The 24,948-nt window shown below is 55.5% G+C and overlaps 4 protein-coding genes across 13 annotated transcripts in view; 2 read left to right on the top strand and 2 right to left on the bottom strand.

The window, feature by feature from the left end:
- Window positions 1-4: 4 nt before the first annotated feature.
- On the bottom strand, window positions 5-18,337 carry SBSN (suprabasin). 9 transcript variants are annotated; one of them, XR_010837754.1, is made up of 9 exons: window positions 18,160-18,337; window positions 16,823-17,840; window positions 15,810-15,901; window positions 14,596-14,734; window positions 11,111-11,264; window positions 10,333-10,413; window positions 9,854-9,921; window positions 9,568-9,649; window positions 6,626-8,455 (listed from the first exon to the last, which is right to left on the bottom strand). XR_010837754.1 is itself a non-coding variant. In XM_059044590.2 (4 exons), the coding sequence occupies exons 1-4, from the start codon at window positions 3,539-3,541 to the stop codon at window positions 162-164; spliced, it is 954 nt and encodes a 317-aa protein (XP_058900573.1). In that variant the 5' UTR covers window positions 3,542-4,103; the 3' UTR covers window positions 5-161. The 9 variants fall into 9 exon arrangements, 1 of the variants encoding a protein (XP_058900573.1); XR_009332179.2 differs by having other exon boundaries at window positions 7,738-8,455; window positions 11,111-14,734; XR_010837755.1 differs by lacking the exons at window positions 9,854-9,921; window positions 10,333-10,413; window positions 11,111-11,264 and having other exon boundaries at window positions 7,738-8,455; window positions 16,965-17,840; window positions 18,160-18,324.
- On the top strand, window positions 8,332-18,304 carry GAPDHS (glyceraldehyde-3-phosphate dehydrogenase, spermatogenic). Its single transcript, XM_067019238.1, is given in 11 exon segments — window positions 8,332-8,474; window positions 11,000-11,153; window positions 11,896-11,992; window positions 12,170-12,276; window positions 15,156-15,246; window positions 15,329-15,447; window positions 15,843-15,924; window positions 16,214-16,365; window positions 16,529-16,691; window positions 17,746-17,843; window positions 17,936-18,304. Coding segments are annotated over 11 exon segments (1,332 nt in total). The 5' UTR covers window positions 8,332-8,407; the 3' UTR covers window positions 18,138-18,304.
- A 43-nt stretch (window positions 18,338-18,380) lies between the features above and the next one.
- TMEM147 (transmembrane protein 147) lies at window positions 18,381-20,172 on the top strand. Its single transcript, XM_059046234.2, has 7 exons — window positions 18,381-18,557; window positions 18,638-18,707; window positions 19,176-19,235; window positions 19,321-19,457; window positions 19,595-19,679; window positions 19,770-19,891; window positions 19,974-20,172. The coding sequence occupies exons 1-7, from the start codon at window positions 18,481-18,483 to the stop codon at window positions 20,095-20,097; spliced, it is 675 nt and encodes a 224-aa protein (XP_058902217.1). The 5' UTR covers window positions 18,381-18,480; the 3' UTR covers window positions 20,098-20,172.
- A 2,703-nt stretch (window positions 20,173-22,875) lies between these two features.
- ATP4A (ATPase H+/K+ transporting subunit alpha) overlaps window positions 22,876-24,948 on the bottom strand; it is a 77,275-nt gene continuing 75,202 nt past the window's right edge. For both annotated transcript variants that reach the window (XM_067019012.1, XM_059046246.2), the window contains 4 exons: window positions 24,237-24,370; window positions 23,717-23,818; window positions 23,537-23,628; window positions 22,876-23,323 (listed from right to left, as the gene is read on the bottom strand). In XM_067019012.1, the coding sequence (XP_066875113.1) occupies window positions 23,295-23,323; window positions 23,537-23,628; window positions 23,717-23,818; window positions 24,237-24,370 (357 nt within the window). In that variant the 3' untranslated portion in view covers window positions 22,876-23,294. The remainder of the gene's footprint in view (window positions 23,324-23,536; window positions 23,629-23,716; window positions 23,819-24,236; window positions 24,371-24,948) is intronic.

Here is a 24,948-nt window from a genome sequence, read left to right as displayed (position 1 = left end):
TGATGAGAGTACAGTGTGTTGTATTTATCCACAAATCTCAGTACAGCTCCCTTAAGGGACTCCAGAAATCTATCCTCCTACTTCCCCCCGGCTCCTTCAGGTCATTTCAGCTGATATGACAACAGGAACGTCAGTCTGTTCAACAAGGCCAGTTCATCAGTTTAGGGAAGGATGTTGGTGATGCCCTGGAAGAGAGAAGGAGAGAGGGGGTGGATGCAGGGCACGCAGTCGCAAGTCGTCTACCCTCATGCACCCTAGAGAGACGGGAGGGAGACCGACTACTCTAGCTCCGGAGTTGCTTACGTTCTGGGGAATAACATAAGGAAGGCGGCACCTAGATTCAGGAAGAATAGGGAGACAGTCCTCCCAGGCAGAGGTGCCAGGGGCCTCTGTAGGGACAGAGAAGCCTTGTGTGTTTTGCCTGAGAGGATCCCCTGCCACCTCCACAGCCCGGGAATAAACAAGGGTGTGCCTCTGGGTTCCTGGCACGGTCTTAGGGCTGTTACACACCCTCACCCTTTTGCCCCAGGCTCAGGCATCTGAAGGTACTAAATGCAAAGAGAAGAGCTAGGACTTTCCTTTGTGCTCAAAGGGAGGACCGGCATCCCACAGGAACCTTTATCCTGGGCTGGCCGGGCAGGTAGGTTGCTGTCAACCAGGGAGAGGACGGAGCTACAGGTTCCCGCCAGCCAGCATGTCGCCACAAGGCAGCGGGGACAGGGCAGCGGAGGCACGCACAGAATAGGGAGGGAGGGAGTCTGACCGGAGATGCCGGGGAGACGGGACAGGCACACAGAGGGGAGGGTTTCAGCAGCCCCTCCCTTCCTGACTCCTAGATGTACACAGGCCCCTGGAGGACTTTCCTGCCTCAGTGGGAACAGAAAGCGCCCCAAAGATGAAAGCAGGATGTGAAGGGCAAAGAGCAGTGAGGAAAGGAAAACCAGAGCTGGAAAATGGGCTGGATGGTGTCTGCAGAGGCTGAGTGTCTGCCACAGTGCAGCTGTCAGTGAACAGGCAACGGGAAGAGGACAAGAGCATCTCCCAAGTAGGAAGTAGAAACCACGGGGACACTCACCTTCCACAGAACTGAAAGGTCAATGAAGGGCTTGTTGACCAAAGCCTGAAGTTCAAGGACAAGAGGGTTAGTCACCAGCATCTGTCCCACCAACCCTCCTGGGAGAGCCTCCACGCCACCGCCCCCTCCCCACCCTGTGCTCGGGAGACTTACTCCAGATGTCAAGGTTGTGCTTGCAGCCCCTCCTCGCGGGTCATTGAATCTGCCTTGATGACTGCCCTGTGGATGAAGCCCAGGCTGTCCTTACAAACCCCCCAGACCCTAAGGGTCTCCCAAGTTCCTTTTCCCCGGTGGCCGGCTTCCCCTAGGGTGACCGGGGCTGGGGTAGGAGGGTATAGGCTACCCCCCTGCCCCTCACTACCCAGAAAGGAAACCCATGTTGCTGTGGGAATTCTGTGAGACATGGGAGGAGAAGCCAGGAAGAATGTCTGCCTCTACTGGTTACTCTTTCCTCAATTCCCTTTTCTTTAATGAGATGTTCTCAGTCACTGAGTAGGGGCCCGACTGGAAAGGGAACCCAGAGAAGCCATGCAAATACCAGGACCATAGTTTCACCTCAGCCCTGACTTCAAAGCTACCCCTTGTACGCACACGCTAACCTGATCCCTAACTCGGGTTGATCCCTGTCCTTAATCCTCTCCCCACTCAGCGGTGTCTCCCCTGCTGCACTGCTGCTGCCAGCCTCAAATCCCCAAACAAACAGCCCTCTCTTGGTCTCTACTTGGTGACTCCTGGCATCTGACTCAGAGCCCTCTCCTTTAGCCTGCACACTTTCTATGTAGTTCCTTCCTCCCCACCCACGCATCTCTGGTTCCGTGGCTGGTAGCCCATGTGGCTATGGGCTTTGAGGCCTGGGCCAGTCCTCAAGGTGGTGTCCCAAAGAGTCCTCGCGGAGAGTGCGGAGTGGGGACCTGGGGCAGCAGGAGTCAGCCTTCTCCTGTTCCTCCTTGGAGCCTGTTATGCTGTGCGCGGTGCTGCTTGCCTCTCCTGGGCTCCGGTATCTATTCCCCCTATGTCAGTGGGGATCAGATATCCTCCAGAAGGCCTTCTCTGATGGGGCGGTGTGGAGGAAGAGAAAGAACCCCGACTTGTGATTCGCCAGAGCTGTGTGCTAGCCACATGACCTTGGCAAATCCCTTAAACCTCGCTGAGCTTCCGTTTCCTTACCCGAGGATCAGAGAGTCAGCATCCTCACCCTGACTACCTCAGAGGCTTGCTATGAAAATTAAACAGAATAGGGCTTTTCTCCCCAAACTATTGCTCAAGCTCAAGCTGATGCTCTGGGTTTTCTCAACACTCATTCTCTTCGCACTGTAATAGATCTTGGCCTCAGTAACTGCTCCCTGTTCCCGAGGAGAGGCTTCGTGTTGCTCCCTTTAGATCTCCTCAACTGGGAGGCAGCCCCCTGCAGGTGGGGCTGGGTCCCATTCACATTCTCTGATACAGGGCTTTGCAGATAAGGTGGCTTACTCCTTCTGACCAGCTGACCACCAGCTCCTTTGTAAGGGAGAAGGAGGACACGGTTACAGAGCTGCCCAAGCTTCTTTCACCAAATGATAGGGACCTGGGCGCCCCAAATGTCCCAAGCGGTTAACCTCTCCCTGCCCCAACACCCTTCTCCCCATTTCCCCACCCCTGTTCACCTACATTCGGCAGCTGGTTGGCTTCCTTGCCGGCTTGGTGGGTCCCATCATGAACAGTCTGCTGCAACCTGTCCTCCTCCTTCCCGGCCTGGCCAGCAGCGTGGTGGACACCTTGGCCAAGTTTCTCCACTTCCTTTCCAGCCTGACCAGCAGCGTGGCTGACCCCGTGGCCAAATTTCTCTGCCTTCTTTCCGGCCTGGTTGACCCCATCGTGGACCCCTTGGACTATTTTTTCTCCCTCTTTCCCAGCCTGCCCTGCAGCATGGTGGACCCCCTGACCAAACTTTCCCACCTCCTTTCCAGCCTGATTAACTCCATGATGGACCCCCTGGACTATTTTTTCTCCCTCTTTCCCAGCATGGTGGACCCCCTGGCCAAACCTCCCTGCCTCACTTCCTGCCTGGTTGACCCCATCGTGGACCCCCTGAATCACTTTGTTTGCCTCCTTCCCAACCTGTCTAGTAGCACTGTTGGTCCCATGGACAAACTTCTCTGCTCCCTTTCCTGCTTGTCCGACAACACTGGTGATTCCATGGGCTACCTTGTCCAAGTTGTGGTTGAGCCCCTGGATGCCCTTGTCCAGCTCCTTACTGGCCTGGCTCCCAACACTGCTGAGTCCATTAAAAACTTGCTCCCTTCCAGCTTGAGGGATTCCATTATTGATGCCTTCCAGGGCCTTGCCCACCTCTCTCTCTGTATTGCTCAGCCCTCGGCTGATCCCTTCAGTGACCTTCTTCACGGGGTCAGCACTGGCCACCCATCCAGGCGAGGGACACAGCAGCAGCAAGAGGGAGCAGGAGCCGAGCAAATTAGCAAGATGCATATTGTTGGGAAAGCGGGGAGGATGCAAAGAGGAGCCAGGGAGGCAAAGCTACTATTTATCCTCTGCTTCCCTTCCTCTTCTCCACCCCTCATGACTCAGTTACCCTGTGAGGCACTGACTTGATCCCCAGTCAGGGAGGTAATTCCCAGGGAGATGTGGGGTTGAGCAATGAAGAGGAGGAGGAAGAGTGGGTGAGTCATGCATGGAGGAGACTCACATGGCATCTTTGCTCCTTGCCCAGCTCAGGCCCTCCACCCCAGAGCCCAGATGTCTGCCCTTCCAATCACTTCCTCTTTTTATTCCTCACCCACTATCCAGGCCTCCTTTCTCCCAACCGCACCTTCAGGCACCCTCCATCCCTGGGACCCAGGCCTGGTTCTTCAGCATCTTCACTCCTCTCGGGGGACCTAAGCATCCAGTTTCCCCAGCAGCAAGAGTATGGAAAGATGGGAAGCACAGTCAGGGGGTGGGGAGCAATCCTGGGGAGTCGAGGGAATCATCAGACCTTGTTCTTGTTGCTCTTGTCGACCCCCAATGCCCACACTTTTTTTTTTTTTTTTTTTTTTTTGCGGTACGCTGGCTTCTCACTACGGCGGCCTCTCCCGTTGCGGAGCACAGGCTCCGGATGCGCAGGCTCAGCGGCCATGGCTCACAGACCCAGCCCCTCCGCGGCATGTGGGATCTTCCCGTACCGGGGCACGAACCCGTGTCCCCTGCATCGGCAGGCGGACTCTCAACCACTGCGCCACCAGGGAAGCCCCGCCCACACTTCTTATGCTCCGGCCACACGGGTCTTCTCCCTGGTCCTCAAACACACCAAGCTCATTCCTGCCTCATGGCCTTTGCACTTGCTGTTCTCTCTGCCTGGAAAGCAGAAGTCAGATCTTCACAAGGTGGTTTCCTCCTCACTCTCTTCTTGGCTCAAATGTCACCTTCCCAAAAAAACACCCTTCCCTGGCCGTCCCACAGCTATACTCTGTAATATCATCCTTTGGTGTTTATAGCTCCTACCACAATCTGAAATTACCTTATTTTATTGCCTGTCTCACCTATCAGATAGTAACCTTCCAGAGGGCCTTTGTCTGTATTGATCATTGTCATGTCCCCAGTTTCAAGAACATTGCCTGGGGTTCAGTAAATATTTGAACAAATGGATGGATTAGAAGATGCCAGGGGAAGAGAGTCCAGGCCTGAGCCTGAGTCTCAGAAGGTGCTGGAGGGAAGGTTGCCTGTATGCCCAGAGCAGCATAAGGTCCCTTGTTGAGGGTTGCAGATTTTGGAGCCAGGATCACATTTTTGTCCTACCTCCCAGCCCTTGGGCAAGGGCAGGGGGCTGACTGCCATGAGCAGGGGCAGGACGCAGTGTCTCCTGAAAAGCCAGTTGAGGCAGTCGTGGGGAAGGGCTGAAGACCCAGGGCAGCAGAAGACTGTCAGCCAGAACCTGGGCTGAGGGCCAGCTCATCCCTCCTGCCCTCCTCCCCCTGAGGCCTCCTAAGTCCCAACCTGAAGCCTCAAGTGTTGACGTATTAGAAAGGGTTGGAGAGGGAAACAGCTGAGAGTGCAGCCTAGGTGTGGAGAGGGACATCAGAGGGAAGGGCAGGCGGTGGTTGGTAGGTCTGTAGAGCTAGTTCAGAGGGAGCCTGAGACCAGAAGGATAGGGGCCAGTGGGTGGGTACAGTTGGGTGCAGGGGTAAAAGATATTTGGGTTGGGGTGCCAAGAGGAGAGCCTGGGAGAGGGGATGGAGGGGGGACTGCTGGTGGGAAGGCCAGGCACAAAGGAATGTGTAGGGTGTGAGCAAGTGGGGATGGCAGAGTTATATGTGTGGGTGCCCAGGTGTGACGAGAAGCTGCACATGTTTTCAGGCTTTGCTCAAACAAGGGTGACGAGGCCCACTCCCCTTGGAGGACCCAGGGTTCCATCCCAGATCCTGGACACTGGGCTCCACCCAGAACCAGGCCTCCCAGACCCAGAGACCCAGAAGCTTCTGCCATCTCTAGGTGCTGCCTACAGAGGGTGACTAATTGTGCCACCTCTCCAAGCTTGAGCTCACCAAATCTGTTTCCCAGTTTCACGGTCCAGGGACAAAGTCAAATCTCTGGGCAACCTTAGGTGTGGCTTTCCTGCCCCTGTCCAGCACCTGAATGAGGGAGTTTCCCACGCCGGGAGATTGCTGGGTAGGGAAGGATGAGCTTCAGAATTCTAATCCGCCCCAAGAGATTGAGAGGTGGGATTCCTCCCTCAAAATATACTCCATTTCTCTTTTCCACCTCTCTCTCTGCCCCACCTTACCATCTTCTGTCAGCCTCGGACCCTCTCCTCAGTCCTTCATTCCCATTTGCCACTATTTGATTCAGGACTTTGGCATCTGTCTCCGGACAGGAGATTAGCCTGGAGTTGTCCTTTCTCTGCTGGTTTTAGTGACATGGCTGTGCTGTTTCCTAGAGTGAATAGAGGAGGTTTCAGTAGCTGAGCTACCACAGCGTCCCCGAAGCACTCCCGCAAAGCATGCAATACGCGATGTGCGCATACACAGCGCTCCACAGGGCCTCAGAGCACGTGCCCTACCCACAGCCTCTCAGCACAGGAGCTGCTACTTGGCTTCCCAGCTCTGCGTAGGCTCTGCAGCAGGTCCTGTAGAATGGCAAATATTTGTTCCCCATGCTTCAGCAAATCTTGCCCATAAAATCATCGGGATCTGAATCAGCCTTTGGGAAGGTACATCTTAACTCCTTGGTTCTTCTCTTGTTATGGGCCTACTCAGATTTGCCATTTCTTTTTTTTTTTTTTGTTTGTTTGTTTGTTTGTTTTTTTGCGGTATGCGGGCCTCTCACCGTTGTGGCCTCTCCCGTTGCGGAGCACAGGCTCCGGACGCACAGGCCCAGCGGCCATGGCTCACGGGCTTAGTTGCTCCGCGGCATGTGGGATCTTCCCGGACCAGGGCACGAACCCGTGTCTCCTGCATCGGCAGGCGGATTCTCAACCACTGCGCCACCAGGGAAGCCCTGCCATTTCTTTTTGTACCAGTTTTGATCCCTCATATTTTCTAAGAAAATTTTAATTGCATCTAGCTTTTCATATCTATTATTGTAAAGCCGTACCAGATTGGTCCCTTTTCAGTCCTGGCTTTATTTGTGTACGCTTTTCCCCCATCTTGACTATACATGTTAAATTTGTCCCCCTTTGTTCTGTTTTTTGGTCTTGGTTCATTGAAATCTCCCCAGCTGTACACTCAATTCATTTTCACTTCCACCTTTCCTGGGCCATCCAAGCAGGAGGGCTTCACCCTTACTCTGTGCCATGGCAGGTGCTTAGCAAACTCAGTTCTCATGGAGGTCTGGGGAAAGAAGAGGTTATGTCATTCTGCCCCTTCTTGATTCCACATCTCTCTCTGGGATGATGACTCCTTCCTGGCCTAAACGCCACAGCCCCTAAATCTCGGTCACAGCTGTATGCCAACTGGCTCTGCAGGTGAAGGTGCCTGCCTGTGTGTCACAGATATGCAAGCAAGCCCCCACCTCCCATGCTTTGGGGAACGGGAGCCATCTGTCTATGTGTTCTTCCCCTAATGTTTACTGAAAGCCTGCTTTGTGTCAGGCACAGTTCTAGGAGCTGGAGGACAAGTGGTGAACAAAACAGAAAAGAGTGGGCCCAACAGGGAGACAATGAACAAGTAAGTCAGAAACTAGATCATGGAGAACTACATGAAAAACCATAAGGAAAAGAATAGAGTGCTGGGAGAGGACAGGACTTGGGGGTTGCTCTAAGACTGGAGATCAGAAGAAACCTCAGGAGGTGACATTTATTCATTCATTCTGGTATTATTTATTGAGGGAGTACCTTTCAAGTGCCAAACATTCTTCTAGTCAACAGGTATAAAAGTGAAGAAGGCATGGGCTTCCCTGGTGGTGCAGTGGTTAAGAATCCACCTGCCAGTGCAGGGTACATGGGTTCGAGCCCTGGGTCAGGAAGATCCCACGTGTCACGGAGCAACTAGGCCTGTGCACCACAACTACGGAAGCCCACGTGCTTAGAGCCTGTGCTCTGCAACAAGAGAAGCCACCAGAATGAGTAGGCCCCACTCAATGCAACTAGAGAAAGTGCAGCAACGAAGACCTAATGCAGCTAAAATAAATAAATTTAATTACTTAATTAAAAAACAAAAACTGATTTTCTAAAAAAAAAAAAGAAGTGAGGAAGGCAGACAAGCACTCTTTAGTGGGCAGAGACAATTGGCAAGCTAACAAATGAATAAACAGGATAACTTTTAGAGAGACATATGCTGCGTGGAAAATAAGAGTGTAACCCTAGAGCAGTTTTGCACATTGGAATATTTAACCCAGGATGGGAAGTCAGACAAGGCTTCCAGACGACGGGCAGACAGAGGGAGTGGGGGTGATGGCAAACAGTGACTGAGAAAGGAGAGAACTTTAGATGTGGAGTTAGGAAGGCCTCTCTTAAACGGTGGCACCTGAGGGAAACCAAGAGGCAACCAAGGGAAGACCTGGGTAGGACTTCCAGGCACAAAGTAATAGCTAGGGTAACTATCCAGGAGAGGGTCCAGAAAGGCATGGAGCCAGCGTGCCCAAGGAGAAGAAAGAAGAAAGAAGACAGCAGAGAAAGGGCTTTGAAGACCAGTGTAAAATGTTGGATTCCATTCTAGACACCAGGGGTGGGCTTGGAACGGTGGTACACGGCCACACGCCTCGACTGGGAGGGGGCCTTCGCGCCGCCTCCTCTTGTGACGTCACTGGACTGTGACGTCACGGCAAGAAGCTCCAGCTCCTCCAGCCCCCGAGCCCCCGTCTGGCAGTAACATCGCGGCGGGTGCCGAGGCAGCTGGCTGCGCCATGAAACCTTAGGAGGCCATGTCGAAACGCGACGTCACCCTCACCAATATCACCGTTGTCCAGCTCCTGCGACAGTCGTGCCCAGGTGAGGGAGGCGGCGGAGTGACCCCGGGGAGGGGAGGAAAGGGCGGTCGGGGAGTTCCTGTAGCCGGGTCTGAGTACCTGCCGGCGAGCGGCGCACCAATAGTGTCCACCGGGAGCCGCGCAGGAGGTGCGGGGTGGCCTTGCCTGCCGGGGCTCTTCCATCCGGAGCAGCTGCCCTCGCTCCCTCCAGCCCCACCCTCCGCAGCACCGGGTTTGCCGGCAAAGTGGTTCTACGGTAGTGGTGGAGGGGACGAAGACCCCCGCCCCCAGGTTGGGTTTTGCACCAATAGCGCGGTGGAAGGGTAGAAACGGGCCAGGAGGGAGGCCGGAGCCGGGTTTACGAAGGGACACCTCTGAGGACAGCCGCTGGTTGTTGAAGCACCTGGGCGAGCGAGGTTTCACATAAAATTGACACTGCTGCGAAAGAGCCGCTTGGGGATTGGTGGGCTTTGTCCTCCCTAGATCGCACAAAGCGAGGACACTTGAGCCCGCCAGGTGCCGAGCACTTTACAGGTGTGCGCTCAGTGAAGCCTCACAACCAACTTTGAGGCCAGTGTTTAGTGTCCCCATTTTACAGAGCGGCCACCAGATGTAAGAGGACACAAAGCACGTTTCTGGGTCTCAGCACGGGAATAGTGGAGTTGGGACTCGGAGTCCCTGCTCGCCCTAACTCCCCCGGCCAGAGGTGCGCGCACACGCTCCAGCCAGACGAATCCAGGCCTTCCGGAGGGCCACCCCATTCGCTCCCGGCCTCCTCCCTGGCCTCAGGCGAGGCAGTCGGCGGCCTCAGCACCGCAGGGGTGGGCGTGGCCGACGTGGGGCGGGGCTCCAGCGTCCTGGAGACCCTGCTAGACGCCACAGCAGGTAGGTTAACAGCTGTGGGCCTTGAAAACCCTCCCTGCTTATCACTCGCTCAGTGATCTCGGGCCTCGGTTTTCCCTCTGTAAGGTGGGTATATAGCACATACCTCACAGGATTCAATGAGCTGATGCATGTGAAGAGCTCAGCACCGCACCTAGCCCTTGGTGGCACCCAGGAAATGGAAGCGACGTTGTAATTGGTAGAGAGCACACCCGATCTAGTATTTCACCTACCGGGTGATGCTTCATCACTGAAGCTCCTCCGGGCTCTTCCTTTCCCAGCGCAGCAGCTCTCCTCCAGCCCATGTACCTCATCCTGGAGCAAAGGGAGAAGGGAAGGCTGGGGGAAGTTGTGAGAGAAGGACCACCTGGGTTTTCTTTTGAAAGGTCACTGAGTGGGCTCAGATCCTCACTCTTCACCCATATGGACAAATCTCCCCTTTTCATGAAAGCAGAAACAGAACCCCCAGGAATACAAACATTCTTAAGGTCACCAATAACCACCAATAAACACTAATACCTTTATGAACTTGTAGTGCTACTGGAAACACGCACAGCCCAGCCTCACGCCACAAGGTCTGTGGCAGCCTAGAGAGACCAGGGAGAGAGACAGGTCGGCTGACCCCCAGCTCCTAACCCCACCCCCTCCAAGGTGCCTTTGATTCTGGTGCCAAGCGCAACTCCTACCTTCATCCTCCAGGCTCTCTCCAATCCCTTCCCTCTCCCTTTCCTCACGAATACACTTCATGTCAGACTTTCTCCCCTCTATTAAAATCAGCACCTACTGGGCCTTGAGATCTCACTGAGTCCTTACAGTAGCCCCCAGGTGGAGGGTCAGATGTGACATCAAGAAACAGGCCAGCGTTTCATTAACTTGCTCAAGACAACTCAGCCGGCAGGTGGCTGAGCCAGAGCTGACATCCAGGCCTGACCCCCAGCTTGAAACCCTCTACCAGCTAAGCCCCTGACTGCTGTCTCCACCACATTTCTCCTCCCTACCTGAAGCCCTCATCTGTAGCTCAGGTAGCACAGCTTCAAGCACAGGTATTCTCAATGCAGCATGGGTGTAGATCTGTGTGTCTGGAGAGGCAGAAGCTGATATGGGTTTCCATTTGTTTCATATATTACGATAGACCTGTGTTTCCTAAACTTCTCTGAGGGTAAGAATCACCTTGCTGGAAACAGGATTCCTGGGCCTCAGTGCAAACCCAGAGTCAGATTTCCCTGAAATCAGCCTCCGGTGATTCTTACCAGAACAGTTTGGTGACCACTGGACTAGATCAATTATCAGGCAAGTTTGGGAAATGATCTTTGAAATATTAACGTACGTGGAATGTTTCCTAGACTCTATCATAAGCACTACGTGTATCACTCGTTTAATCCTCACAGTGACCCTCTGAGAGAGGTACTATTATCATCTCCATTTTACAGAGGAGGAAACTGAGGCACAGAGACTATCACCCCCAAGCAATTGTTAAAAATATATACCCACTGAGTTAGAATCTCCAGGGAAGAGGCCCTGGCATGGATATCTTAAAGCAAGCCCACCCCCTGTTCATTCTGTTGATCAGGTCGGTTTAGGAAACACTGGGCTATATGGTTGGCCACTCAGGGCCAGGAGCCAGCAGCAGGTTCTGGGTGGCAAAGATGGCTCGTTCTGTCGCAGCGATGGTGCGGCTCACTGCCCCTCCCCGACTCCCAACAGTGACCAGAGCACCACCCCCTCCGGAGCCCCAGCCAATCAAAGAGCAAGTCCCATCACCTCCGCCTCCTGCACCTAAGGATTCTGTGGTTCGGGAGCTGACTGTTGGCATCAATGGGTGAGTCGCCCCGGCCCCTGAGCCATTCCTGAAGCTTTAGGGCCCAGCCTCTTCTCAGTTACTAACTGGAGCATTTCTTCATGTCTCAGCAATGCTTTCATTCTGCCTATCCTGGAAAAACACAGGCATAAGGTAAACAGGGCTCCACCTTCAGAGAGCTCACATTCCAGCGGGAAGTACAGTAAGACTGAAGAGGGCAGTGTTAAGCCGGGGAACTCAGGGAAGGCCTCTGGGAGGTGACACTGGAGTAAGGCCTGAGTGACAAATGTGCAGCAAGCAATGGCTGTGGGGCGCAGGTGGCAGCTCAGTGTAATAAGGACGGGCAGGAATTCAGCATGGCTGGTGTGGCACAAACAAGGGAGAAGAGGGAGGGCGGCGGGAAGCTGCCAGGGGCCTGGCGGACCGTGGTAAGGAGTTGGGACCTGGCTTTACTGTTAGAGAGTGGTGGAGGTTTTCAGGTCAAGAGATATAATCTGACCTGAAGTTCTCCAAGATCCACCCAGCTACAAGGTTGGGAATAGGGGTATAGGACAGATGGTCAGAGGAAGCGCAGAAAGCAGTGAACAGGCTGGTGAGGTCATCTGGGCAAGACAACACTGGCCTGCACAGGGACGGCTGCCTTCTTCCCCACCCAGTCCCCTTGAGTGGGACTCTCCTCTGTGCCCCCTTCCCCCTCCTCCCCTCCTCTGCGTGCTGGCTGAGGATCCTGAGGACAACCCCCTCAGCTTTCATTCCTGGCCAGATCTGGACGCGTTGGTCACCTGGTTCTGCGCGCCTGCGTGGAGAAGGGTGTTAAGGTGGTAGCAGTGAACGATCCGTTCATCGACCCAGAATACATGGTGAACAGGAGACAAAGGGCAGGATCGGGGAGAGTGGGACCAGGGTGGGGAAGGGGTTCAGGGGAGCTCTGTGGAAGGTGCTCAGCTGCCATGTGGAACCTTCACTGAAGTGGGGACTCCCTGGCAATGCTCGCTCCCCGTCCAGAGCAAGACTAGGAGCCATTCTATCTCCTGCAGGTGTACATGTTTAAGTATGACTCCACCCACGGCCAATACAAGGGGAGCATGGAATACAGGAAAGGACGGCTGGTCATCCGTAACAATGAGATCAGCGTCTTTTAGTGGTAAGGGCGGGGCTGTCCTTAATATGCAAGCCTGCAACATATTGATGCAGGGGATGTAGAGGTGACTAGAAGGGGATTCCAGCCTCACATGGGGTTCATAACCCCCCAAATTGTGTGCGCACATGCCTCTGGGTACTGGTTTGGAGAGGGGGCCCACCGTACTCAAAATACTTTTTTATTTAACACATATGTGTGTGTTTTCTCTCAGGCATATCAGCTCAACCTGTCTAAAACTGTCTAAAACTCAACTCTTGATTATCCTTCAACCCTCAAATCTATTCATCTCCCTGCCCAGGAAATGGCATCGCCATCTAGCCAACTGCTTCCACTCAGTTCCTACACAGGAGCCACAGAGACCTTTTCAAAACATCAGCTGGACCTGGTTACTCCCCCACTTAAACCCTCCAGTGGCTTCCCATCACCCCACAAATAAAATCCCAGCTGCTGATGGGGCCTCCCACCAACTATATGCCCTGTTCCCCAGCCTTCCCTTGTCACCTCAGCGACACTGGCCACCAACCTCCCGGGACCCTGAGCCAGCACCTCTTCTTAAAACCCACTTCACCTAGCTCTCACGGATACAGATACTCCTCCTTCACTGAAAGATACGTTTAGAATCTGTAAGTCAAAAGCAATAAAACTGGATGTTTAATAAGCTTCAAATACATTTTCAAAATACTAAAAAAATTAAAAATTTATAAAATGGGAAACAGTAAACCTACTTTATCTTTTGAATGTAAATTATCAGCCACTGCCAGCCCTGTGGCTGCCTCCAATTTCCAATTTTACACACACTTGCACACGCACAATCGGGAGCTCTCTCCAGCCCCAGGCAAGGTCTGCAGCCTTCCCAGCACTCCTCCCGGCAGGTCCATTCTCAGCCCCGCTGTTTATTTGTGGTCAGGTGGTCAGGGGTGGGTGGAGGTGGGGACTGGAGAGTCAGTGAGAATGGGAGAAGCTGCTTGACCCAAATTTGAAATCATGACAGCAAAAACAATTCCAAATTCCAGCAGAACGGTCATTACTCAGACATACTGTGTCCTTTCCTTCCTCAGCCTGGGCGCCATCGTTGCCGCCACCTGGGGTATTTTCCCAGTGCTGCCCTGTCCCCACACAGCCGCCCCCTCAGTGTGTGCCCTGCTCAGGTGCCACCTTCCCTGGTGACTGCAGCGCCTCCTCCCCCTTCCCCACTGCTCTCCATGGCGCCACTGTGGATATCCTCCAGGCCGTCAGCACGAGCTGAGTTGCTTGTGTGTGTACTTTGCCCCGCTCCACCCTTTCCAGTTGGGTGACCCTGGGCAAGGCAATGAACTTCCCCAAGCCTCAGTTTCCCCATGTATCTGATAGGGATGCTGAGCATACCCACCACAGCCATAGCAGGGAGCACGGCCAGAGGCGTGTGGGGAGCACCGGGAAGGGCTCACGCAGCCTCCTTGCAAGGAGGGCCCTGTCAGCCTGTGGCACCACTGTTGCTCTGGCACCCGCAGGCGCAGGCCCTGACCCGGGGTAGACTCAGTACTTCCTTGAAGAATGAACAGAATCCTCAAAACAGGTCCCTGGGCAGAAGGGCAGGACCCATGACAGCCTAGGGGAAGGGGCTGGGGTCTCCAGGGGCACCGACTCTCTGCCCCATGCCAGCTCAACAACTGCTACAAAGGAATCTGTTGAAGTGCCCTTCCCCCAACTCGGAAGGCAGGAAATGAGGGGGGCATCACAGAAGAGCTACTTGGGTCAGATGATGAAGTGTGACCTGACATTTGACCAGGGAGCAAGAAGAACCATGTGTGGTGGCCCAGGGAGAAGAGAGGAAGCTGCTCATTCATCCATCCCTAGGGCCAGCCTGCCTGTGCTCCCAGGCAGCTCTGCCTCTACTCTTTTCACCTCTGTCCTGGCTCTTCTGAAAAATGCCAGTAATAACAGTACTTACCTCAGGTCATCAGGGTTAAAGGAGTTCAATACAGGTAAAGCACTCAGCACACAGGCACACGGCAGGTGCTCAGTAAACATGTGTAGAATGGCTAATAAAAAAAAAAAAACCACACACAAACATTGACTGAACCCCTCTGGAGGGAGTAGACCCAGCCTTGCTGCCATGGAGTGCTCTAGAGGATGAGACAGACACTAACAATCACAAAAGCAAATACTGCAGTGGTGATAAAAGCTGAGGGAAAAGATTAGTATAGAGTTTATCCACGTATTGTTTGCTAAAGCTAAGTAGAAAACAGCAATAGTAGATGTTTAATACATTTCAGACACAAATGTTTGATATCGAGTAGAAAATGTATACTGTTAAAACAAGAAACAGAAAATCTCCTTTACCTTTCCAATATAAACCACTAGCCACTGCTAGCCCCAGGGCGGCCTCAAAGCTTCAGACCCCTGGAAGCTGCTCTCTGGATGTGCTGTGTGTTCTCAGGGACTTGCCTGGCCTCTGGCAGCAGGATCCCTGTTGCAGGAGCTGAGTGGTCAAGAGAAGAAGGGCTAGGAGGGCTGTGATGAAGTTGCCAGGGCTGAAGCCAGAAGCACTAGCGCAGGCCTCACCCTCCTGGGGTCTACATCCTGGGCAGCATATGTAGTAAGGGCCTGACCTGGCTGGGAGTAGTCTAGATGGTCCCCCAGGCGGGGCTTGAGGCCTGAGTTGGGGAGCTGGCGGCTTGCACCCAGGCATAGCAGGTACAATCAAGAAAAGTGGCCCACTAGGGGGGTTAGCGATGAGAGGCAAGACCAGCAGGGTCAGACCCATCTGGGGCAGCTAGGGATGTGTGGGGTGAGGGGAACAGAGAGCCGGGCAGGAAGGTGTCTGGTCAGCCTTTCAAACGGTGAAGGCCATGGACTATGAAGGCGAGAGACTGACTCATGGTGCTACCGCCCCTCCACAGCAAGCAGCCCAAAGAAATCCCCTGGAAGTCTGTTGGGAGCCCCTTTGTGGTGGAGGCCACAGGCGTGTACCTGTCCTTAGAGGAAACTACAGTTAAGTCGGGGACAGGTGCCCAGGGCAGCCCGGGGGGTGTGGCACTTGAAGCACCTCAGGACACCTGTGCGCCTTCCCTAGGCCCACATTGAGGCAGGTGCCCTGCGTGTGGTCATCTGTGCACCCTCTCCAGATGCTCCCATGTTTGTCATGGGGGTGAACGAAAAGGACTATAACCCCGGCTCCATGAAAATTGTCAGGTAATGGGCAGCAACATTCTGAAGTGTGTGCCTGGAGGACAAGCCAGCCCGCGGTGGGGCGGAATCCAACTCACCCTCCCACTCCCACTCCACTCGGCCCCTGGTGCTCTTTTCACATCAATCCACTTCTCCCCAAAGTCTTAACAGCCATCTTGTTAATGTTACCCTAAAACCATCTGTTAGAACCGCACGACTTCTGGAGAACATGCTTGGGGAGCTTCCCCCAGCTGCACCTCTGGTGCCTCCTTCGGTCTGACAGCATCCCCGATGCTCCCTCATCCCCAGCCTGACTTTTCACAAAACCAAGCCTGGGTGCAAACCCTGAAAGGAGATAAGGGTGGAGGGGTGGCTCTGCGACTCACCTCACAGTGCCTTGCACACCCGGGCCGTTTCAGCAACGCATCCTGCACCACCAACTGCCTGGCCCCCCTCGCCAAGGTCATCCATGAGCGATCTGGGATTGTGGAAGGGCTGATGGTGAGTTGGGGAGAGGGGCTGGGGCAGGAGGCATGGCTGGGAAACTGTACCTCTTCCTCCCATACTTGCTTAGTGTGTGGAGTTAACAGGGAGAGACTGGTTTGGGGAGGAGAAGCCCACCAGTGGTGAAGTCTTTTAAACTCTGGACCCTGCCTGCATGTGCCCCTCCTGTGACGGTGGTGGAGGCCCCGCGAGCCTTCACACCTGGGTCACCACCCTGGGCCTGGGCAAAAGAGGAATGGGAGCTTGGGAGCAAGAAGGCCTCACCTCAGCCCTCTTCTCCCCCAAGACCACAGTCCATTCCTACACTGCCACTCAGAAGACAGTGGATGGGGCATCGAAAAAGGCCTGGTGAGACGGACGGGGTGCGCACCAGAATATCATCCCAGCCTCCACAGGGGCTGCCAAGGCCGTGGGCAAAGTCATCCCAGACCTCCAAGGGTATGAGGGCATGGAGCTGCAACAAGGGTGGGGGATGCAACCCAGGAGGACTGGATTAGCCCCCAATCCTTGAGGTGTCTACTGAGCGGAAAGCAGAGACAAGGGGGAAATGATGGAGAAGTCCCTGGGTTCTGACTCCCGCCCCTGATGTGGGATCCTCCAGGAAGCTGACGGGAATGGTGTTCCGAGTGCCAATCCCAGTCGTGTCTGTTGTGGACCTGACCTGCCGCCTGGCCCAGCCTACCCGGTACTCAGACATCAAGGAGGCCATAAAAGCAGCAGCCAAGGGGCCCATGGCTGGCATCCTTGCCTACACTGAGGATGAGGTAGGGGCTGGGCAGAAGGGACCCTGGGAAGAGCCCGCTGGGAAGGGAGCATGATTTTCCATTTGCCAAGGAGCTGTTTGCAGCGTCTCAAGATAGGGACTGCAGGGCTGGGAAGATCAGCTCTCCCCTACCTTAGAGTCTTTGCACTTGCTGCCCCTTTGGTCTGCAAAGCTTTTCCCTCAGGTGGCCACATAGTCTGTCCTCACCTTCTCCAAGTCGCTACTTCAACCTCTCATCTCAGAGAGATGTTCTTTTTGTGGCCCTTTTCCTTACCTGAAATGTCATTTCATAGTCACTGTTGGCCCTGCTAGCATGTATACTCCAAGACAGCAGTGACTTTGGGCCTCGTTTTTCACTTCCATAGCTCCAGCCATCTTCCCAGGGCCTGGCACACAGCAGGTGCTCAATATATGCTTAGTGAACAAGACAAGGGCTCCCATTTCTCAACACTTGCTCGGGGCAGGCCACAGCCAGATGCCTTCCCTGTGAGGAATGGGTATCACGTCTCTTTGCTCCAGCAGTGCCAGCTCTGTCCATCCACCTTGGTGCTGTCTCCCTGCTTTAGCTCCTGAAGGTCCACCCTCACACAGCTGCCAGGATCTTTTTTAAAAAATCAGATCACATCACCCCCAGAGCTGAAAACCTTCCTGTGGCCTTCCACCATGCTAGGGCCAAACCCCCACGGCCTTTGTGCTGCAGTTCCTTCCACCTGAGACCCTGCTGAGGGCTGGAGTTGACCAGATCCTCCTAATCATCCAGAGCCAGACTCACTGCCTCCCCTCAGGGAGGGCCTGTCGCTGACACATTCCACGTGCATTTTTCCCAGGAAGGGATGTCTGTTGGTGCAGCAGCAGATGCTGTTTGCAGTCTGTATCCTTTGGCCAGTCCCCTACCTGAAAAGCCCCCATTTGTCTTCCTCATACCCTGTCCCCAGAAGCTGGACCGAGGGGGGCTCCACCAAATACTGTAGATGAATGGATGGACAGTGGGCCCACGAGCTCCTGGAGGTCCCTGCTCTGCGACCCACGCTTATCTTTGAAATTCTGATGGCCAGTTCGTGTCCACGGACTTCGTTAGCGATACCCATTCATCTATCTTTGATGCTAAGGCTGGCATCGCGCTCAACGACAACTTCGTGAAGCTCATTTCCTGGTAAGGGGGAAGAGAGGGGTCAGAGAACGTGAGGGGAGGCTGGGGGTGGTCGGGAGGGAACCCCTGAATCCCCTCCATCACTCTCTCCCCAGGTACAACAACGAATATGGCTACAGTCATCGAGTGGTGGACCTCCTCCGCTACATGTTCAGCCGAGACAAGAGAAGCAGGCTGGCCCGCCTCAGTTTCCCAGTGCTCCCGGGCCAGTACGGGTCTCTCGCGTCCCCGCCCTCGGCCCCCCGGGGGAAAGAGGGCGTCCCGCACGAGGGGCCCGCGCCTCTGGGCCAACGGTGAAATAAAAACCCAGAGTGCTCACAGCTGCGCCCCGTGTCTCTGCGCCGGTCACACTGGGGTCGGGTCCGGGATCCAGGCCCACCCCGCACGCGCTCGCTAGGCCCGCGCCCTGACCCCGAGAGCGGCTGCCGCGGGGCCGGGATCGCGCAGGTCCCGGCTTGGCCTCCCGCGTCTCGCCGGGCACCGCGGCGGAGCCTGGTGACGTTAGCGCACCGCGCCGCGGACTCCGTCTCCCAGAAGGCCGCGCGCGCCGCGGCAGAGGCGGGTGGGCGCCAGGCCCGGGCTCGGGCGCCAGGCCGCCGAGGCGGAGAGGCGCTCTCCGGCGAGCCGGGCGGCCGGCGCCATGACGCTGTTCCACTTCGGGAACTGCTTCGCCCTGGCCTACTTCCCCTACTTCATCACCTACAAGTGCAGCGGCCTGTGAGTGCGGGGCGGCTGCGGGGCGGCCGCGGGGCAGGGGGGCGCGGGCCGGGCCAACCCCTCACCGCCCACTCCCGCAGGTCCGAGTACAACGCCTTCTGGAAGTGCGTCCAGGCCGGGGTCACCTACCTCTTCGTGCAGCTGTGCAAGGTGAGGGCGCCAGCTGTGCCGCGCGAGGGCTTCGCCCCCCCCCCCCCACCGCCCAGATCCCCCGGGGAGGAGCCGGGCTTGGATGGGCTGGAACCCGAGGAGAGGTCCGCAAGCAACTTTTGTATAGCACTTTTAGTAACATTGAGAACATTCAGTTGTATGACTAAGAGGCGTTTGGATACTGCTAAGAGCCTCTAACTAACCCCCAAGGTCCCACCGGCACTGCTACCACTGCCCTGGTGGGTAACCAGCCCCGGCACCTTCAGGCCTGACCCCGATCCCTTGTGATCACCACAGAACCCAGACTTCCAAGCCCCTGCCCTCAATCTCCCCTGCTCCTGCCGTCTTGCCCCCATGGGCCCCCAGAACCCCAGTGTACTGCCCTCCACATAACACACTAACTTCCCACCAAACCCACGTGGTTGCTCTCCCTCACCTTGAGGTGACCTCTCTGTTTTCTGGTCTCAGATGCTGTTTCTGGCCACTTTCTTTCCCACCTGGGAAGGCGGCATCTATGACTTCATTGGGGTGAGTGGGGCAAGGGAGGGGGAGGGAGTGCAGGAGTGGGGCCCCGTGGCACCTGTGCTTACTCAAGCCTCAACCTGACCCACAGGAGTTCATGAAGGCCAGCGTGGATGTGGCAGACCTGATAGGCCTAAACCTTGTCATGTCCCGGAATGCCGGCAAGGGGGAATACAAGATCATGGTTGCTGCCCTGGGCTGGGCCACCGCCGAGCTCATTATGTCCCGGTGTGTGCAGCAGCCTGGAGCCCAGATTCCTGAGAAAGGACACCTGGGTTCCAGGGGGGTGCCGGAGGGTGGGGGCTCAGATTCTGGGTGCTGAGGGTGTGTGGGTACTGGAGAATCCCTCCCTTTGCTTTCTTCAGCTGCATCCCTCTCTGGGTTGGAGCTCGGGGCATTGAGTTTGACTGGAAATACATCCAGATGAGCATTGACTCCAACATCAGTCTGGTACGCAGTCCTGCTTTCCCATACACGCGCCGTTTTGCTGGTGACTCTGCTCCTCCTGAGGCCTGGCCCTGACTTCCCGCTTCCCTCCAGGTCCATTACATCGTCGCATCTGCCCAGGTGTGGATGATAACACGCTATGACCTGTACCACACTTTCCGGCCAGCAGTCCTCCTACTGATGTTCCTCAGCGTCTACAAGGCCTTCGTCATGGAGTGAGCTGGGTGGGGCTCAAGGATGGGCCCAGATGGGTTGGATTATCTCTTCTCCCTTCTTCATAGTGATGTTTCCCCACAGGACCTTCGTCCACCTGTGTTCCCTGGGCAGCTGGACGGCACTTCTGGCCCGAGCGGTGGTGACGGGGCTGCTGGCCCTCAGCACCCTGGCCCTGTATGTCGCTGTTGTCAACGTGCACTCCTAGGCTTGGTGGCCCAGACTTTGACGTACCTTTTCCCTGTCTCCAGGTTTCAGTGAAGTAAACAGTATTTGGAAAGTTGTTCCTGCCTCTGTATCTCTGTCTGGAACTATCTACCAACAGTGTGCTCTCCTGGGTGCCAGAGGCCCTTGTTTTGGAGCCAGGTAGACAAGCTGGGAGACTAGCCAACACTCATCTGTCCTGTGTTCCTGGACCAGTTCCTTTGCTTCCTGTTTTCCGCAAGTTGACTGAGGGCTTGAAGCAGACGGTCTTTAAGCAGTGGCAGAGACCAGGGCCCTCAGGGAACAGGTGATAGAGGGGAGCTAGAATCCAAGAGATGGTTCTTGGGGGCTTCTCCTCGCAGCCTTAACCTGGCCCTCTCCCACATGGCCCTTCCCTGGCTGGTCACCTCCTAGGTTCCCAGCCCCCAAACCAAACCCCCATCCACTTTTTTTTTTTTTTTTTTTGCCACACCACGCAGCTTGTGGGATTTTAGTTCCCTGACCAGGGATCGAACCCGGGCCCTCAGCAATGGGAGTGTGGAGTCCTAACCACTGGACCGCTGCCAGGAAATTCCCCCCATCCACCTTTTATATGGCAGCCAAGGGGATCTCTCTGAAAGCTCAGTCTTAACTAGCTCACCCTTCCCTGCTTACAACCATCTGGGGCTCCTCCTTGCACAGGAACAGTCCAGTGACTTGACTCTTGCTTTTGCCCTTGAGGGCCTATTTTGTGATTCTGAGGTCCTCAGATTAAATCCTGGCCTGAGTCTTCTTAGGGTGGAGTACAGAGACAGCTGCAGCCCAGTAGTAGAGCTGTTGAGCCCACCAATTTGGATGTTGTCCTGAATGCCACCCTTCTCATCCCAGCCCTTCCCTGATCTAGTAGGGCCAGCTTCCTGCCCCTTTCTCTCCCCCTCCCTGAGGGGGATGGATTAGAAGCAGGGCTTTGAATGTCATGCTTAAGCTCCACCTGGATGCAAGTCCTGCCCACCTGGGAAGGTGCTCCCCAGTCCTGGTGTTCCCAGTGGGATCCCCCAGGGCATGGGATAGGGCAAGTGCCCCCTCCCTCCCTCCACGAGGCTGTCCAGGTCCTGCGATAATGTTATTTGACCCTGGGCCTAGGAGAGCACCAAGCACAGCTCTGTTCAGCTCTGCTATGAGTCTTGGTGTTTTCAGAGGGAGCATTTACCCTAAGGTGGGGCAACCACCGTCCCCACCTCCTCATCGCTCCTAGTCAAGACAGGGTCCACAGGTGTCTTGGGTGGGGAGGTGAGTGATAGGTCACCCTGAGTTTGATATGAAAAGGGAGTAGATGGGACGCTCCCCCAGCCCACGTGGGTGGATATGTAGTGGCATTGCGTTCTCCCATACCGTCATCCTATGCCCCACCTAGCCTTTTGCACATATTGGGACAGTGAAGGTTGCAGAAATGACTGTTAAACAACTATCTGCTGAGCAGGGACTCTGATCCGGGCCCTTTACTGGTGGCCACCTGTCTGTGAAATAGTCCCAGCTTTCATGGGGCTCAGGGACAATCAGGGAGCACAGGCCAGAGGGATCAGGGCTGTGATGGGTGAAGCCTGGTGGGAGTGGTGGGCCTGATTAGCTAGACTACAGTGATCAGGGCTGTGATGGGAAAAGAGGGCTATGTCTGTCCTGGAGGAGAGGATGTGTGAGCTGAGACCAAGAGGATGTTAGTGGAGCAAAGAGAAGAAAGCAGGTATCAAGGCCCGTGTAAAGGCCTTGAAGTCAGAGAGAGGGCCTGGCCTTTCCAGTGAAACGAGCTGGTTGGAATGAGTTCCAGGGTGGGGGCTTGTGAGACTGCAGAAGTCAGCAGGTGCCAGATCACAGAAGGCTCTGAGCCTGGGCAGTGGGGGGCCACGGAGAGTTCTAGGCAGGGGAAGGACAGTCAGTTTTGGCTTTAGGAAGAGCTCATGGCTGCTGGGTGGATGGGGAGACTCAAGCCAGAAGGCTGGCCTGGACCAGGGCAGGGCCGGCAGGGGTAGGCAATGATGGGACAGTGGGTGGGACCAGGTCTGGAGGAGGATGCAGAGGCCAGTGTGGGTCCCCTTGAACATGCCGGGGGGAGGCTGGAGGCAGATGTGGGCACCACTGCAGACAGAACTGAGGCCAGTGGGGGAGGGGGTACTGTGCCGACGAGGAAGGAGAAACCTGGGTTCCAGCCAGAGAGACTCGTCAAAGAAAGGGGAAGAGAGGCAAGAAAGGGGACTGGGAAAAGCAGTGGCAAAGGTGGGTGGGTGGGGGAGCTGTGGACAGGGGAATCTCCAACAGGGGAGTTGGAAGGCTAACTTCAGGTGAGGGCTGTGAGGAGGAGACCTGTGACGTGGCCTCCAGGAGTTGGTTGGGACTAACCAGTGATAGGGCGCCCATTGTAGCTGCAAAGGCGTAAGTGGGATCAGAGAGGAAACTCCTGTGAAGGGGAGAGGGGATGCTTGAGGTGGAAAGGATTCTGACCAGAGAGGGAGAGTGGGTGCTGAGAAAGGAGAGCCCAGAGGTGGTGTTCAGCTAGTGGAGCAGTTAAAGGCACTGCTCTGGAGAGTGCCCGTGGTCACATCCAGCTCTCCTAGAAATGCTGTAACCCTAGGCAAAGAGATGGGAATTCCTTCCCCCAAGCAGCATCTACTGAGTACCTACTATGTGCCAGGCTATGTTCTAGAAACTGGAGATACAGCCGGGAACAAATAGCCCCTAAGTTGTAGGACTGAGGGAGATCAAAGGGGCTCATGAAAAAACACTTAATAAGACGATGCCCAGCACTGAATAAAAACACAGTGGACGTGAGCTGGTTTATTACTATCATGCAGACATGAGTGTGTTTTTAAAGAAGACCCCCCCAAGCAGCCCTCTTGCTGGCCTGGAGTCCTAAGGACAGAGCCATGTCACAGGAGCTGCTAGTTCCCACTCCCCTTCAAAGTTCCCCCACCATTCAGGAGGGAGCTTCCCTGAGGCCAGCTCAGAGGACTGGGCCCAGGGACTGCTCCTCCGGGAGGGTGGATGGGGAAGGGGAGTGGGGAGGGTCTCCCCAAGGTTGAGTTGCCGTGGGCTACAAGAGCAGACGCAGGTGGGGCTGGGACTCTTAACTGCTCAGATGTTTTGGTGGCTGTCTGGAGGGTCCCTTGTGTCCCCCACCCCCACCCCTACTGTGGTGGATTCGAGGATGGCTTGAAGGCAGCGGTCCTTCTAATAGTAGAGTTCCTGGTCCCACCAGCCTGGGAGAGAGAGAGAAAGGAGACTCAGTGCGGGGGGATTCAGGGCGGGGCTGGGGTGGGGGGGGAGCCAGGGGCTCAGAGGTTATAGCTCAGTGGTGGTTTGATATGGAGGGTCAAGGGCCTGGAGGTCAAGTATTGGAAATCAAAGGTCAGGGCCGCTGCTCTGAGAAAGTTTCAGCCCTCCACACCCAGGTCCCCAGTCTCCACACTCACTCCCTGGGCAGCAGCGAACTCCAAGTTTCCGGATCTCATCATAGACGAAGATGAGGAGGCCAAAGGGCATGGGGACCAGCCACCACTGGTACCTGAGGCACAGGCGAGATGGCAAGGTCCAGGCTATCCCCAGGTCTGCGTCCTGCACGCCCACCCCGATGCAGCTCATGACCCCCTCACCGAATGGGCATGAAGTTGAAGATGTTGGGCATCCCGGGGCAGTAGCACAGGAAGCAGCCGATGCAGACCTGGAACACGATGGCGATCACCAGGATCCTGTTCCTGCAGGTGCGGCAGGATGGGAAAGGCTCAGACTGGCGGACACAGGACAAAGATAGGCCATGAGGAGTTGGGGACCGGATGGAAATCAGGGTACTGGGTCAGAGGAGGTCAGATAGCAGCAGCAGGGAGATGTTCTAAACATCGAACACTGGCATGGCCCGCACCTCTCCAACGGTGGACACCAACCCTGTCAGCATCAGCCCGTTAGCTGATGAAACATAGACGGGCCAGTTGAGAGGCATGAGGTGGGAGCTATTGGCCAGCTATCGATAAGGAATGTTAGCAGCTGCACCAGCACATCAGCACATCCATTGCTGGGGTTTGCTGGCTGCAGTGAGCCCTGGTCAGGACCTGCTGGGAGTTGCAACCAGGGCTGGGAGGGCAGGGTGGGGGCGGGGCTGGGGCCAGCTGGGGTCACCTGAAGAAGCCCTGCTGGAAGGCAGAGAGGCGGCGTGTCTTGCGGATGAGGACGTCAGCAATCTGGCACATCTCGATGCTGATGAAGAACACGGTGTAACAGGTGTACTGCTGGTACAGGCGCTGCCCGAACGTCTGTGGGCCAGGAGAGAACACAAGCAGCCTGAACCCAGGCGGAGAGCCTCTGCAGGCAGCCGGGCATGCGGGGCCTAGGGCCACGGACCCCTAAATGCTCCTTCCCTTGCGTCAGAGGCTGGGGTGGGGGCAGAGGAGAGATGCAGGATCTGCCACGTTTGCAGGGCCCCAGAGCGCGGGGCCTAGAAACCTGGTCTAGGACAGCTTGGCCGTCACTGCCTGGGCAAGCAATAGGCCAGGCCAGTTGCTCTCATAATGAAAAGAGTGACGTAGAATGTCCTGGGCACCCGAAAGGAGGCACCTGGGAAAGGGGAATTCGAATCCTGAGGCAGGATTTTCAAAGTCCAGTGACTCCAGGACCCAGGCAGATGGGAAGAATGACCAAAGTGGACCAGGTGGGCCTTTGAGGAACACGACACATGCCCTTTCAAAGGGGGTAGCCACTGTTCAGTCCACTTCTTCAGTATAACTATTTTTATACATATCAGTTAATTGTGTAAGGAACACTTACTCTGCTCCAGGTCCCAAGTGTTTCACATGTATTATCTCATTTAATCCTCCTAATAATCCTAAGAGGT

Source organism: Kogia breviceps, chromosome 18, assembly GCF_026419965.1.
Source record: "Kogia breviceps isolate mKogBre1 chromosome 18, mKogBre1 haplotype 1, whole genome shotgun sequence".
Taxonomy (NCBI): domain Eukaryota; kingdom Metazoa; phylum Chordata; class Mammalia; order Artiodactyla; family Physeteridae; genus Kogia; species Kogia breviceps.
This window is presented reverse-complemented; position numbering and strand designations above follow the sequence as displayed.